This window comes from Psammomys obesus, unplaced genomic scaffold, assembly GCF_907164565.1.
Source record: "Psammomys obesus unplaced genomic scaffold, mPsaObe1.curated_primary_1811, whole genome shotgun sequence".
Classification (NCBI taxonomy): domain Eukaryota; kingdom Metazoa; phylum Chordata; class Mammalia; order Rodentia; family Muridae; genus Psammomys; species Psammomys obesus.
Window position 1 is genome coordinate 6377205 of NW_026596039.1, and position 16832 is coordinate 6394036.

The 16832-nt window shown below is 46.0% G+C and overlaps 1 protein-coding gene across 1 annotated transcript; it reads right to left on the reverse strand.

The window, feature by feature from the left end:
- Positions 1-1956: 1956 nt before the first annotated feature.
- Positions 1957-8483, reverse strand: Foxr1 (forkhead box R1). The gene is given in 7 exon segments (XM_055622033.1): positions 1957-2023; positions 2419-2657; positions 3575-3727; positions 3994-4034; positions 4036-4217; positions 4319-4393; positions 8423-8483. Coding segments are annotated over 7 exon segments (804 nt in total). The 3' UTR covers positions 1957-1970.
- Positions 8484-16832: the final 8349 nt, after the last annotated feature.

The following is a 16832-nucleotide window of genomic DNA, read 5'->3' on the forward strand; positions in this document are numbered from 1 at the left end:
TCTCTCAGCCTCTGAATTGCTCTGCTTGGCCTCAAGCTACCTTCAGCAGTCTTTCCTAACCTGGCTCCATCTCATTCTCTGGCTAGTTCTATCTTCACCAGTGTCTAACTTGCTCTCTCATTCAACCTCTGCAAAACTCTCAGTAAAACTGCCTCTTCTCACATTGCCCTTTTAGCAGCTTCCCTTTCCTCTCTCTTTTCATGAGAGTTGGGCATATTCTGTCAAGTCTTGGACAGATTCGTCACCTTTCCTGCCACTAAATTAGGCATCACTTTCAAACATGGGTGCTTCCTTCTACAAACTATCTTTTACCTTCATTATTTGAAGTTAAAGGCATGTGCCACCATGCCTAGATCTAACCTTTTCTTTACTTGAACTGTGCTCTATACCAGGCTGGCCTTGAACTCAGATCTTGTCTGTCTTCTGGGTTAAAGGCCTGTTTGTATTCCAGCCAGATGATTAATATTTATTGACATATTAAGGGTGATTAATATTTATTGACATATCTTTTAGTTAAGCAGCGGTTATTCCTAAACAGCTGAATAACCAAATCACCAGAGTGACTGGGATTTATTTGACCTAGAGCACAATGCTGGGCAAGCTACTCCATCCTAAACCTCCAAGCCTGCAGTTTCCTACCACTCAGATTTTACCCACTATACTTGCTTTTAGTCATATCTTAGGTTTGGTTCATCTCTCCATGTGGTTCTAAGACCTCTCCTGTTGATTCTCTGCTCCTACCCTCCTGCTTCCTTCCTCTCATTTCTAGACCAGGATGTCCCACCCTATTCTGCCTGTTGCACAGCAATGGCTGGTTGACTCATTGACAACATAAAGAACAAATGGTGGCATGTTTACACATGAGACAGGTGATGCTTAGATTAAGCATGCCCAGATTGAAACCAAATAGAGAGGTAGAAAAATCTGTATTTGAATGACCAAGGATAAATTACATACATTCCAAAAAAACATAATACCAACAAAGGTCTTTGGATGTGACCTATTGCCAGAACAGCCATATTCTGAATTAAAATTCTTCTATACCTGACCCTCCAGCCTGTTCCTCCAAATGCTGAGATTACAGGCATTATCACCATGACCTGGTGCTATATATTTCTAGAGGTCCTGAGTTCAGCTCCCAGCAACCAATTGGTGACTCACAACCACCTATAATGGGATCTGATGCCCGCTTCTGTCATGCAGGCATCTTGTAACTAAAATACTCACTCATATACATACAGTATAAAACACTTTAAAAAACACAAGGTTAGCTGCAGGGCATTGGTGGCACATGCCTTTAATGCCAGCACTCAGGAGGCAGAGGCAGGCGGATCTCTGTGTGAGGCTAGCCTGGTCTTCAGAGTGAGTTCCAGGATAGCAAGACTAAAACAGAGAAACCCTGTCTTGAACAACAAGCAAAATTATCCATGAGGGGTCTATGTGGCCATTCATTTGTCTTTTTGGTGACTGAAGTTTTCAAATCTGAACCACACCATGCCTGAAGTCCCAGCTGCCCAGGCAAGCCAGGTCTTGGTTCAAGGCTAGCCTGCCTTCACAGTGAGACCCCAGCTCACACAAACTGATGTGTTCCCTGAGCACTGCTTGTCCTTCCCTGGCAGCTTTGGCAGGGTCTGTCTCTTGTCCTTAGCTCAGGATCAGCAGCTGTAAGGAGTAAGCTGTGAGGTCAGCTGAAGGAGTGGTTTCTTATTCCAGGGCTGGCTGCCATAAGTGTCTCCCAAGATCTCTATGCCCCAGAAAAACAGAATCTGCTCCAGGAACCTGAAGAGTGTTGAATATTTTCCTCCTGAGGAAAGAGAGATTCTTCCCCTCCTGCCTGACAGGAAACTGCCTAGAGAGCATCTGCCAGCTTCCAGAACCCCTATTTTCATTCTTCGAGTTGAATTCCACTCCCTGATTGGCCCCATCCTTAGAGATCACAGAAACACACACAGGTGTTGCTGAAGGGAACTTTAATAGGGCATGGTGGATTCTTCTTGAAGGTCAAAGAGGAAAAACATCACATCTGTAAGAGAGTTCAGAGGGGCTTGTAATCTCAACCTGCTCTCTCCTGGGTCTGCTCTGCTGTCCCACTGAGCTTAATGAGACCACTTCTGAAGCCTTTCTCCTTGTTACAGAAGAGTCCTCTTCCCACATAAACCCTTCTACTTCCTACCCAGCTCAAATGCCATTTCCCCAGGATGCTGGGCCAAGAGCAGAGCCAGCTGCAGCTTCAGTTTCCCAAAGTAGTCCTTGTATAGAAGTTCCACTCTTGTGGGAGGTCTCAAAGGCAAACATCACTAGAGAGTCTCAACCACTCCTATTCTCCCTGCTTCCTACTGGTGTGACCCAGGTAGGTACATCCAGGATCTGGGCCTCAGGTCCCCCACCCTTGGGCACATGCATGACAAGCCTTCACACCTGGCTGGCTCATGCACTGTTGGATACTTTCCAGCCGTGTGGAAGCCAAGGTGCGGGCCTCCTCCGCAAAGCGGCGGTGTCCCTCCTCAGTCAACTTCCAGAGGCAGGATCGAGGCCGAATGCTGGCCTCACCCTGCATACTGACCGGCACTTTCTCAAAGCTGTCTCGGAAACAGAGATTGTGACGGACTGTATTCTTCCAGCCTTCTGGAGCTGTCCGGAAAAAAGGGAAGTGTTCTCTGTGGACAGGGAAGAAAAGTAAAGAAAGGTATGGCTCCTCCAAATAAGACCTATTTTGGTCCTTATTCTCCCCTGGAGCCTCAGCCCTACCTATCAGGGTGAAAGCAGAAACAAAGCAAAACCATAACAGAGGGGCATAGAAGAGAGGAGGGTGGAATTGGGAGGGGGCGAGGGAGGGGGCTACAGCTGGGATACAAAGTGAATAAGCTGTAATTAATAAAAATAAATAAATTAAAAAAAAACATTAACAGGATTAAACCTCCAGAGAAAAAACACTGAGACACTGGGCTCTTTGCTATCAAAGCTAAATGTTAGCTGGTCAAATCCCAACACACAAAAAGGCAGAGGCAGGTGGATCTCCCATTTCAAGGGCAGCCTGGTTTACATATTGAGTTCTAGAACAGCCAGACCTACACAGAGAAACCGTCACTCAGAAGGCAGAGGCAATTGAGATCTGAGTTCAAGCGAGGCCTAGTCTATATAGATCCAGCCAACCAGAGCTACAAAGCGGAGTCCTTGTCTCAAAAGTGAGGCCCTAATTCCAATCTCAGTGATCATACACACAGACACATACACTAAATGCAAATTCTCAGTGAAGCTTCCTTGACCCTTGGGGGTACAGGCCTCTGTGCCAAGCAGGAAAGCCCAACGAGCAGTAGGTGGGAGATGTTGGTGGGGACACTGGACTTTACCCTGGCTAACCACATATGGGTCTCTCTCATATGTGGAAGAAAATGCAACTTGACCCTGGTGAAGGGAAGGCTGAATTTTAAGAGGTCAAAGCAGGTGGAAGTGGTTATGTTCCTGAACACTAGGTAGGCATACATTTGCCAGGGGAAAGAAAATTTGAGTCAGCAGCCCGGGGGCGGGGGCTGACCCCCCCTTTCCCTACTCACAGGGACCCCTGGGCACATACCGAGTGAAGTTGTAGATCTGCTGCACGGTGAGGCCACAGGGAGGACTGTTTCTGAGTGCCAAGGCAATTAGATGGAAGTAATTGAGAGGAGGGCGGGACCAGAGCCTCCCCTCTGAGCTGATAGCTTGCCGAAGCCTCCTCTGGAGGGGGGCCCTTGTGGGAAGGGATGGGAGAGCCACAGAGGAGCTGTCATCCTGGTCCTTGGCCTGCTCCTCTTCTGGATGCTAGAGAGGCACAGAGTAGGATCTGGTCCTGACTCCTCGGCCTCAGCTCCAGGGTGCAGTGGCAGATAGGGGAACAGTCTAGAATCTGCCATCTGGCATTCTCCCCAACCCAAGGGTACAGGTCAGTTCTAAACTTTTACTAGCCCTCAGAAACCCAGCTGCTGATGCTTCAGCTCTGTGCCCAACCATCCATACCTCTTTGCAGGCCTTAGAGGAAGAGGCAAGGTGCTTCTCCTTCTGCTTCCTCTTCCACTTTCGAGGTGACAGCTGGCTGGAGGAAGGCAGCCATGACCACGCCTCTGAGGCTCCTTCCTCTTCCAGGATTGGCTCCTTTTTAGGTCTTTTGACCTCCAGCTTCCCGGGAGGATACACAATGTTTGGATTCACCCACATCCACAGGCTGGGCTTAATGTCTGGACCTGGGCAGAGGAAAAGGAGAAGGAGACATCCCGTGGTTCACTGGCTTTGAGGAGCAAGGTGATCCCGGCTTAGGAGACAGAACACATAAAGCAACACATACCATCTTTATCCGGGTTGGGTATTTTTTCCAAAGGCAGCTTTGGTGGATAAACTATTTGGAGTCTGTATCTGGCAACTGGCAAAAGGAAAGAGAGTCAAGACAAAGGCAGTTTTGGTGGTTCAACGATCTGGAGTCTGTACTTGGCAACTGGCAAAAAGAAGAGTCAAGATATTCTGGGCCTCGAAGCTCTCTGGGAGCAGGTTGTATGAGGCTATAGAGACTGCTGTTCCCTTCAACTGTAACTTCTGAATTTTCTACTTTTTTCCCCCCTCCCTCTACATATACTGTCTTTGAGTAGCCTCATACATGCCATGGCCATCAGCCTTCCCTCTCTCCCCTTTGCGCTTTTCCTCCTGTCGTGGGATTGTTATGAGAGAGAAAGAGGAGAGCAAGAGAGAGTGTAAGAGAGAGACTTTGTGTCGGGGTCATCCCTTTAAGGGGCAAGGTAACCACGCCTTCCAGGTATGGCCACCTGGCCGGCGACACATGACATCATAGGTTGCTGGGTAACCCAGGAGCAGGTTGTGTTCCAAAATACTAACAGGGATCCTGTTATAAATCCCAGGCTGGCCTCAAACTTGATATCTCCCTGCCTCCGCCTCCCAGGAATACAGAGCTGTATTATATGGCCAGCTCCCTAGATTAACATATCTAAAATTCAATTACATTTTCTTGGGCTGGCAAGATGACATAAGGTAAGGTTCAGAGGAAATCCTCTCCCCCTGCCCCCCGCCCCTACACAGAAGTGCCATTCATTATACCTTAGTAAACTACCCACCCGTGAGTCAAAACCTCAACTGAACGTGCAGGTCACAGACAGTGGACTTCTGGCACATAGGTAGGTTTGAGAGCCCTGGGTTTGAAGATGGCGGCTTACAGCCACCAGTAAAAGGTCTCTGCATATGGAATATTACTCAAAAATAAATTTCTTGGTTGAAAACATAGCTCAGAGCACTTACACCTCACTCACTTCAATCTACAGAACCACATTTAAACAAGAACGGCCAGGCTTGGTGGCACATGCCTTTAATCTCAGAATTTAGGAGGCAGAGGCAGAAGGATATAAGTTACAGGCCAGCCTGGTCTACATTGGGAGTTTCAGGACAGCCAGAGCTATGTAGAGAGACCCTGTTAAAACAAACAAACAAACAGAAAACAGGGTGCAGTGGCACAGGTCTGTAATCCCAGCACTTGAGAGGCAGAGGCAGATTTCTGTGAGTTCGAGGCCAGCCTGGTCTACAAAGTGACTCCAGGACAGCCAAGGCTACACAGAGAAGACCCTTCTGGGAAAACAAAACAAAAACAAACAAACAAAAACCCAAAAAAACTAAAACCAGCAGGGCAGTGGTAGTGTTTGTAGTTAACCCCAGCACTCTTGAAAAACCGAAGAAAACAAAACAACAACCCAGCTAAACCAAAATCTACACAGGTGCTGCACACACCATCACACTACAAGGGAACCTGACATTAGGAACTGCAATGTTTTGGGTTTTTATCTGTTTGATTTTGTTTTTTTTTTTGAGACAAGGTCTCTCTGTGTGCGTAGCCTTGGCTGTCCTGGAACTCAGAGATCGGCATGCCTCTGCCTCCCAAGTGCTGGGATTAAAGGTGTGCCCAGTTTGAACTGCAGTGTTTTCACTGCACAAATTTTTTTCTTTTTTGAGGGGCTGTGTTAAAAGGTGTGCACCACCACAACCAGAAAGGTTTCTGTTCTTTTTTTGTTTGTTTGTTTTTTCGAGTAAGCACTCAGGAGGCAGAGCCAGAAGGATCTCTGAATTTGAGGCCATGCTAGTCTACAAAATATGAGTTCCAGGATAGACAGGGCCACACAGAGAAGTCCTGTCTTGAAAAAAATAAAATAAAAATAAAAAAGGAAAGCACATTAAAGCCAGGAATGGTGGTGGCACACATCTAATCCTAGCACTTGTATGGTAAGGGCTGGAGGATCTGGAATTCAAAGCCAGATTCAGCAACATACTAAATTCAAACTAATCTGGATTAGATGAAAGACCTATTTCAGAAAGCTTTACACCTGAAAAATATGATTTAGTGATTCTTTTGAACATTTATTTACTTATTTCTTTAGGTACCGTGTGTGAGTAGGTCAAGGCCACTTTCCCATCTGAGTTCCAGGAATTAAACTCTGGTTATCTGCATCTCCCATCCCTGCCCCTCCCCCCCATCTCCCATTGTTATCTAGAGACAGGATTCTGAGATGTGGCCTGGGCTGGGCTGGAGCTTAAGATTTTCCACAGGTGAGTGCCACCACAGCCAGTTTTTATTTTATTTTTTTAACGGGGTCTCCCCATAGCTCTAGCTGGCCTGGCAGTTACTATGTAGACCAGGCTGGCTTTGAACTCTAGGAGATCTGCCTACCTCTGCCTCCCAAGTGCTGGGATTAAATGCAGGCAGCACCCTGCCTAGCTCTTTAATCTCTTTATTTGCATGGATTAATCGTAAGAGATAGGAAGCTGTGACTAGAGGCTTGTACCAGTGACCCCAGCATTAGTGAGGCTAAAGGGAGGATCACAGCCTAGAGAGGCTACATGGCAAAGACCTGTCTCACAACAAAAATTCTATAGCACGTCACACATATATAAAGTATTTGATCAGATTTACCCTATTACTCTTTGTTGAGACTCTTTATTCCTCCCCATTTGGGGGGAGGGGCGTGGTCTTTACCAGCAGCAGCTAGAGTCCCCCTGAAGCTAAGGATGACCTTGAGCTCCTGCCTCTATCTCCCAATCTCAGTCCTAGAATCATCTTGTCGGCAGGGTTCCTGTACACTGCAGGACGGTTTTCATTCCTGGCTTTCTTCTGGGGGATGATTATCTCTTCCTCAGTCTCTGCACTGCAGTGCCTCAAGGGTTCAGCCTTGGTCCCATTATTCTTAGTGCTTAAATACCAACCATATACCAAAGATTCTCAACATTTGTGTCACCAATCCACACCTCTCCCCAGAACCCCACACCCTAAGGTCTAACTGCCTACTTTCTGTTCCTGCTTGGAGAAATGACCCCAAGGCAGGGACTACAAGGCTGTAGTCTACAGTTCTGGACTCACCCAAGGCTACTTGGTGAGACCCTGTCTCAAAATGCAAAAAGAAAAAAAAGAAACTTCCCAGAAACAAAGACAAAGGCCTTGCAGGAGACACTTGTAGGCTGGCTTAGAACCCCTGGCCTCAGCCACTCCCATCTCAGCCTCTCGAGTTTATGACTTGTATATGTGGAAGTGGAGAGGATGGCTGTGACTAACCAAAAAAAAAAGGGGGTGGGGGAGGAGGAAGTAATTAACCCAACAACCTTGCAGTGGTTAAAAAAAAAAAAAAAAAAAACAGAAAAAAAAAAAAAAAAAAGCGCAAGGAAGAGGAAAAACTTACAAAGAGCATTCTGGTCCACCATCCCTTCGGCAATATTAAGTCCATCTGGTACTACAGACAAAACAAGAAAAAGTGGGCTAATAGTGAGGGTTCGTGCCCAAGCCTACAGGAGGTTAACTGTTAGGAATTGAGGCAAGCCTGGGCCTCAAACAGGAACACAATCGGCAGCCAAACACAAAGAGGCAAGGGTACTTCCCCCAAAAGAACAGTGACTGCTTTTTAAATTTTTTATGATTTATAGATAGATTTATATGATTTTTTTAATGATTTATATATGGATTTAAATGATTTATTTATACCCTCCTCACATGCCAGAGGAGGGCACCAGATCTCATTATAGATGGTGATGAGCCAACATGTGGTTGCTGGGAATTGAACTCAGAACCTTTAGGAAGAACAGTCAAGTGCTCTTAAGCCCTGAGCCACCTCTCCAGCCCCCGACTGTTTTATTCTGAATCATAAAGCCTGAGGTATGCCAAGTTCCGATGCTCAAGGCCAAATTTCAGAAGAGGGCTAGAAATAATGTAGGAGGTGACGAGTTAAGGGCTGAAAGTCCAAGGTTATGTGGGCTCTGGGGAGTCAGTTACGGTAGAAGGTCACTCCCACTCCAGTGTGGGGGTTCCAGACACTGAGCCCAGGGAGGTGGTGAGCCTGGGAAGCCACAGATGGCCCGCCCGCTTGATGCGGCCATCACCCACGCGCCCCTCCCCCACAGCCTCACTCACGTTTCTGCGTGGCCAGCGACAAGTGCGTCGTGGTGAAGGTCAAGAAACACTCGTTGCCCATGTCCCAGTCCAGCAAGCCCGGGACCTGGCCATGGAGGCTGGCCCAGAAGTCCCGGTCCTGGAGTTTGAGGTCCACTTTTAAGGATGGAGGATTCGAGGAGTGCCGGGTGCGAGAGGCAGGGAGACTCCAGCGTGGAAGGTGCTTCTTCAAACCCGGGCAATTGAGCCGGTGGGAGCGGTCAGGTGTGCAGCTCCCCTGCAGACACTCCTCATTAACTCGGGATCCACCCAGCGCTCACATCGCCAGGCTTTCCTCCGCCCGCGGATGTGGCTCAGCTGGTAGAGTGCTCGCTAGCAAGTTCGAAGCCCCGTACCGCCTAAAACCAGATTTCTTGCTACAAGCATTTGGCGGAAGCACAAAATCAAAGTCAAACTAAACGAAGTAGGCCAGTCTGGGCTACTAGAGAGCCTGGCTGGAGGGCGTGGGTGTCTGGGTGGGTGGGCTAGGGAATGGATGGGGTGGAGCATGACTGAAATGCGGGGCGTGGTGGTACAGGCTGGTGGTGCTGCACCAGCAGGTCTTAAAAAAAAAAAAAAGCCCGCGCTAATGGCACACAGCTGTAATCCCAACTCTCGGGGAGGCAGAGTCAGGTGGGTCTCTGTGACTTTGAAGCCTGCCTGGTCTACAAAGCCAGGACAGCCAAGGCTACACAGAGAAACCCTTTTCTAGAAAAAGAAGAAGAAAGAGAAAAAGAAGAAGAGAAGGAAGAAGAAGAAAAGAAAAAAGAAAGCAGGGCGTGGTAACTCTCTTCAAGCCTTAAATCCCAGCACTAGAGAGTCAGAGGCAGTTGGTCTCTGAATTCAAGGACAGCTAGCACCACACAGAGAGACTCTGTCTAGGAAAAGAGAAAGAGAGAGAGAGAGAGAGAGAGAGAGAGAGAGAGAGAGAGAGCGCTGTGGTGGGGCACATCTTTATCCCAGCACTTTGGATGGGTTCAAGGACAGACTGGTCTACCTTCAGAGATCCTATCTAGAAAAAAACTAAAGGAAAAAAAGACCAGATGGCTCTGAGGGAAAGGTCAAGGTTCATCCAGGTGACTCCCCCACCCGACTGAATAAATAAAAAGAAATAAATGTCATAGCAAAAGGATTTGAAGATACAGAAGAAATATGTCCCAGACCATTCCCTACTACATTTGAGAAAAGCTCCTCCTTAATGATCCCGTGATTATATTAATATCTATATTATAGAACTCAGGAAAACTTTTAAAAACTTAAATAAAATATAAACAAAGATTTATATTTTATTTAATTGATTGATTAAGTTTTTTAAGATAGAATTTTGGCGTATAGTCCTGGCTGTCCTGGAACTCATGCTGTAGACCAGGCTGGCCTCGAATTCAAGAGTTCTGCCAGCCTCTGCCTACGGACTGCTGGGATTAAAGGTGTGAGCCACTACTGCCCAACTATATTTTATTTCTTAATAAATTTATATTTCAGTCGGGCATGGTGGCACACACCATGACTCAAAAAAAAAATACATTTATATTTCATAAAAGTTTTAAAGAGTTTATCTAAGATTACAGCATTAGCAGGTAGAGCTGACACTAAACAGCAATTTGATTTTAAAATTTTTGTTCTTAATTTCAAATGTACAGAAAAATTATGTGCTTTAGACATTTCTTTATACCCAACAGAGGCAGGCAGATCTCTCTGAGTTCCAAGCAAACCTGGTCTACAAAGTGAGGCAAGGGCAGCCAGGGCTACACAGAGAAACCCTGTCTTAAAACAACCCCCCTTATCTGCCCCTCCCCCGAAAAAAAGAAATTTCTTTACATTCTTATTAACCTTTTCTTCATTTAACCAGTTGTTTCCCTCAGGGCTGGGATGGCACACCTTGCACATGCCATTTTTTTCTTTTCAACGTTTTGAAAATAGGACTGTACTCACAAAGTCTGCATATGGACTCTGTGCTGAGACTAGCTGGAAAATCCTGGTGCTATTTCATCCCCCCCCCCCCCAAGTGCCAAGATCACAGGCACTCATGGGATTCATCACTGTGTTCAGCCCATTACATGTGCTTTTACATTTTTATTACGTTTTATTTATCTTATGATAATGCATGCATGTCTGCAGGACACTGTGCTAGTGTGGAGGTCAGAGGACAAACTTAGGGGGGTTGTGTCTCTCCTTCCACCGTGTGGGTCCCAGGGATCAAACTCAGATTGTCAAATTCATCAAATTCGGCAAGTGCCTTTACCCACTGGGCTGTCTTACAAGTCCTCAGTAGGCATTTTTTCTTTCTTTCTTTTTAGTTTTGTTTGCTTGAGACAGGGTCTCATTGGGTAGCCCTAGGAATTCCCAAAGTAGACCAGGCTGGCCTCCTTGAACTCACAGAGATCCACCTGCCTCTGCCTTTTCTGGGATTAAAGGTGTGCACCACCACGTCCAATTATTGATGGACTGATTGGTGCTGGAAATAGAACCCAGGGCTGTAGGTGTTTCAGGCAACTGCTCTGCTACTAGGTAACATCCAGCCCTTGAAAGTGTATAATTTTTAATGGTTATTTAGGAATAGTTCCGTCAACAGCATATTCTTTCACCAAGAAACACTGTAGTTGTAGTTGGTATTTCCTAAAAAACAGAGCTATTAGCTTACATAGACAGGAATCCAGAATTGACATATTTATTTATTCATGGGTTTTTTGTTTTGTTTTGTTTTGTTTGAGACAGGGTTTCTCTGTGTAGCCTTGGCTGTCCTGGACTTGTTTTGTAGACCAGGCTGACCTACCACTGTCTCTCCCCGAGTGCTGGGATTACGTCTGAGTCTGAGTTTTTGTCTTTTTTTTTTTTTTTTTTTTTTAATGTTTGTAAGTGTTCTGCTTCATTTATACTAGAAGAAGGAATCAGATCCCATTAGGCAGATGGTGGTGAGCCACCATGTAGTTGCTGGGAATTGAACCCAGGACCTCTGCAAGAGTAGTCGGTGCTCTTCACTGTGGAGCCATCGCTCCAGTTTCCTGAGTCTGAGTTTTTTAAAGCTTTATTTTATTTATGAGTGAGTGTATACACACGTGTGTGGCCACCCTTGAAGGCTGGAAGAGGGTAGCCTGTTCTTGAATAGCACGCGCTCTCTACTGCTGAGCCATCTCTCCAGCCCCGACCACCAGAAAATTTAACATTGACTCAATACTGCATTTAATTTATAGATCTTATTCAAATTTCATCAGTTGTCCCAACAATGTTCTTGTTTTTTTGTATTTTGAGACTGGGTCCCACTATGTAGCCCAGACTGCCCAGAATTGTGGGTCACTGTAGGCATTGGTGGTGCATACAATTGGATCTCAGTGAGTTTGAGGCCAGCCAGTCCTATGTACTTAGAGAGTTCTAAGACAGAGAGACTCCATCTAAAAAACAAAGCAAAAGCAAAAAAAAAAAAAAAAAAAGCCAAAACAAAAGAGCATGAGTCACCATGAGTGACCTTCTGATTTTTTAACTTTTTTATTTGTTTGTTGTGGTGCTATGGTGTTGGGGATTGAATTTAGGGTCTCATAGCAAGTTCTGTAGCCACGAGCTAAGCTTCCAGCAAAAATTTGTAGTGAGAACTTTAGTTTCTTTAAAAAAAAAAAAAAAAATCCAGCTATGGGGCTGGAGACATAGCTCAGAGGTTAAGAGCAACAGCTGTTCTTTTCAAATGTCCTGAGTTCAATTCCCAACAACCACATGGTGGCTCATAACCATCTATAGTGAGATCTGGTGCCCTCTTCTGGTGTGCAAGCACACATGCAGGCACAATGCTGCATAAATAATACATAAATCCTATATATATGATCCTATATATCTCCAGCTACGTTATCGGAGTATGTTTTTGTTTTAATCCCAGGTGTGGGATATGGGGCTGCTTCAGATTGCCCACAGCAGCAGACGATAACATGTCTTGTGTTCTGGCAGGGATGTGATTTGTGCCACCTGCAGATAGTTTACTTTGGAATTCTGGAGACTCTTGAGAGAGTATAAGTGCCAGAGCCCAGAGAAGGGTGGGGGGTGCTCTGAAAAGGAGGCTGCTCCTCCTGCTGCTTCTGGTCGCTCTTGTGGTTTGAGGAGAAGAAGCTGAAGATATCCTGTTGACAAAGATTAGACTTGGCCCAAGAAACCCAACGCCCCTGTTCAACAGGAAGTAGTCTAATGAGATCTATGCCGCCTTTCTCTCCTACCTAGTGTTAGGGGGTTAGAAGGGATTAGCGTGGAATAAGGGTTGGAAAGAAGGTATAAGAATTCAAATAAAGTAGCCCCATAAAGTACCCTTACATAGATTACTATTTTTTTTAAATATTTACTTATTATTTATACAACATTCTGCCTGTACACCAGATCTTATTTTAGATGGTTATGAGCCACCATGTGGTTGCTGGGAATTGAACTCAGGACCCTTGGAAGAGCAGTGAGTGTTCTTAACCTCTGAGCCATCTCTCCAGCCCTAGATTGCTACTTTTTTAAGGTGAATTATAACAGGACCAGGTTTGGTGCTTCAATCCCAGCAGGTGGATGGCTTTCTATCTGCACACTCACCCTATGGAACAGGCCAGTGTGGACAAAAGTGTCTCAAAAAACAAAACAAACCCACAACTCTTCCCTTTTTGAGAAGGGGTCTTGTCCTGTTGCCCAGGCTGTCCTTGACCTCCTGGGCCTCACTCCTAAGGCCATATCTCCATTTTCTGCTTTTCACCATCAGTATGAGGTGAGGAAAATTCTGCACATGAATAGTGGTGATATCAGATCTCAGGCAGCCCCGACAAGCCAAGCTCAGACATCCATCTTCAATGGACCAATTATAAAAAGCTAAATCAATAGGGAAAAGTGGAAAAGAGACGTATTCAGTGTAGGCACAGTGGGAAAGGAAATAGAGCTGGACCTCCCCCAGAGTCCACCCTCTTCAGCATTCTAATGCCAAGGCAAGGTTTAAGCCCTGAAGGGTTCTAATACAAAGGCAAGTTAAGGAGTCCCAGTGCAGGTGTGGTCCTGTGCACCATTGACCCATGGTGCACAGGATGTCCAGGCTCCAGCAGGGTGTCTGACTGACTGTAAATCTTTCTCTGGAAGACAGGTTTCACCTCTGGCTATTCCCAGTCCCTCAGCCTCTCCTCCTGGCCTTGGGTTCCAGTCTGATAGACAAAGAAGGGACACAGGCTTCTCTTTAGAACCTTATCTCTGTCAAGCTGTGCACAGCCAAGGTCACAGAATGGTATACAGGTACATGATGTCAATGCTTGAGGGTAGGGCTCAGTGGTAGAGCCATTGCCTAGAATGCAGGATACTCTGAATTCACCACCACCACCATCACAAGAACCCAAAGAGAGAATAGAGAAACACGAACATTAACAGTAATGAGCCCTAAGCCACATGTTTTGGTCATTTCTAAGCTTTGCTGCACCATGGAATCACTTGGGGGAGAGATGTCTCAAACCTGAGATAAATGGCTGAGGTGCCTACAAAGCAAACTTGGCTGCCAGGTTCTCCCAGAATCCCTCAGTCCTTATCTGTTACTGGGCCCTCCTGACTGGCATGACCAGCCCCCTACCCTGAACTCTCCAGCCCAGTGGGCTGGGCTGCTCTTCCCTATATAATCCAACCATTTTGGTTACCCTGCTCTCTTTTGGGCCCCCTGGCTGGTGCACCTAGTTCTCCTGCTCTCTCCTGGCCCTCTTCTCACATGGCTCAGGGCTGTGACCACTTTGGACTCTCCCAGATATGTCTGCCTCTGGCTATGCTTTCCCAGATAGCTACAATAAAATTTCTTCTCCACCATACCTAGGAGCAATCATGTCCTTTCCTTTCTTTTTCTTTTTTTCAATTTATTTTCCTTGCTAATACAGTGTTCCTGCTACCATACAAGAAGCCTAACTCCAAAATCACCTGTTCAGGACACATACTCCATCCATGAACAGTCTGGCCTCAGGCTTCAACTCAGTCAGGTCCATACAAGGTAAGGAAGGACTCTGTTTCCACTCTCCATTCTTTTCCCATTATCATTTAGTACACTTTGGCTTTATTTATTTATTTTACTTCAGGTTTTTTTTTTTTTTAAAGATTTATTTATTTATTATGTATACCATGTTCTGGCTGAATGTACACCTGCGCGCCAGAAGAGGGCACCAGATCTTGTTGTAAATGGCTGTGAGCCACCATGTGGTTGCTGGGAATTGAACTCAGGACCTCTGGAAGAGCAGCCAGTGCTCTTAACCTCTGAGCCACCTCTCCAGCCCTTACTTTGGGTTTCTGTAGCATGTGGTTGTATGTGCCATGCACCTGCTAGTGGAAGCCTCCCTGTTCTTTTAAGACAGGGTCTCACCGGCCCGGCACGGGGACACATACCTGTAATCCCAGCATAGGGAGGCATAGGCTGGCGGATCTCTGTGAGTTTGAGGCCAGCCTAGTCCACAAACTGAGTCAAGAACAACTACACAGAAAAACTATCTCGAAAAACTAAAACCAAATCCAAAACCAAAACCAACCAACCAAACAAACAAACAAACAAAGACTGTCTGGCTAGCCTGGCTGGCCAGCAGGTTCCCTGGATCTGTTTGTTTCTGCCCCCAACACTGAGGCTACAGGCATGTGTAGTCATTACAACCCTCTTTTTTTTTTTTTTGAGACTGTCTCGCTATGTAGCCCTGGTACTCATGGGTTCAAACTTAGAGAGATCTGCCTACCCTCAGCCCTCAGGGTAGGGGGCTGGTCATGCCAGTCAGGAGGCCCCAGTAACAGATAAGGACTGAGGGATTCTGGGAGAACCTGGCAGCCAAGTTTGCTGGATAATTTTTTTTAAAGATTTATTCGTTATTTATAATGTTCTGTCTGCATGCCGATAGAGGGCACCAGACCTCACTATAGGTGGTTATGACCCACCACTGTAAGGTTCCTGGGAACACCTTTGGAAGAACAGCCAGCGCTCTTAACCTCTGAGCCATCTTCCCAGGCCCTGTTTTTTGTTTTTGCTCTTTGATTATTTGTTCTGAGACAGGGTTTCTCTGTGTATCTTTGGCTGTCCCGGTTTGTAGACCAGGCTGACCTCAAACTTAGAGATCTACCTGCCTCTGCTGAGATTATAGGCACATGTCATCACATCCAACTGCTTTTTTTTTTTTTTTTTTTTTTAATGTGAGTGCTGAGGATTCAAATTCATGTCCCCATATCTGCAGAACAAATGCTCTCACTCACCGATCCATCTCCCCAGGCTAGTTTTTCTTTATGGGGCCTCCTGTAGCCCAGGATACATTGTACTATGTAGCTGACATAAATGTCCTAATTAGGGTTATGATTGCCGTGATGAAACACCATGACCAAAGCAAATTGGGGGAGAAAAAGAGTTTATTTGACTTATATATCCACAGTCATAGTCCTCTGAGGGAAGCAACAGGAAATTCAAAACAGCCAGGAACTGGAGGCAAAACTTCCTCCGCAGGACTTTCTCAGCTTGCTTTCTTAATGAACCCAGAATCACTCACCTAGGGGACAGCACCACCCACAATGGGCTGGGCCCTCCCCCATCAATCACTAATTAAGAAAATGCCCCACAGTCTTGCCTCCAGCCTGATTTCATGGAGGCCTTTTTTTTCAGTTGAGGTTCCTTCTTCTCAGCTGACTCTAGCTCAGTGGGTCTCAACCTTCTTAACTGCTGCAACCCTCTAACACAGGCAGTGGGGACTCCCAACTATAACATCATTTTCATTTTCATTACAGCGCAAATATCTGTTCTCCAATAGTCTTCAATGGGTGACTCTTGTGAAAAAGGGGTTGTGACCCACAGGTTGCGAATCGCTGCTCTAGCTTATGTCAAGCTGACATAAAGCTAGCTGGCATAATAACCTTGAGGAGAACCTTGAGATCTCTTAACTCAGCCACTCATGCTGGGAATCACAGGCATATGCCACCATCATACCTGCTTGCTTGCTTGCTCTCTCTTTTCTTTCTTTCTTTTTTTTTTTTTTTTTTTTTTTTCAGGGTCTCCCTAGCTGGGCTGGCCTTGAATTTCTTACCGTTCTGCCTCTATCTCCTGAGTGCTGGGATTACAGGCATTGCCAACAGTACCTGGCCTGTATTATGTATTTAACTGTTCACACTTTGGGAACTCTGTGCTGTCTGCCAGGAAATCTACTGGACAGTGTCTTCACTGTAGCCTGGCATCTTCTGTAGCGTCTGGCACACAGAGACACAAAGTATTTACAGAATGGCAACGATGCTGTCCTTTTCTTTTACCAACTCCTTCTGAGCTCGGTGGTTAATCTTGAGAGACTATGGTTCCAGCTGGTCTTGGTGATTCACACCTGTGATCCCAAAGCTCGGGAGGCTAAAGCAGGAGGATCCTATAAGCCAGCCTGGAGCACAAAGTGAAACCCTGGCCTAGATCCCT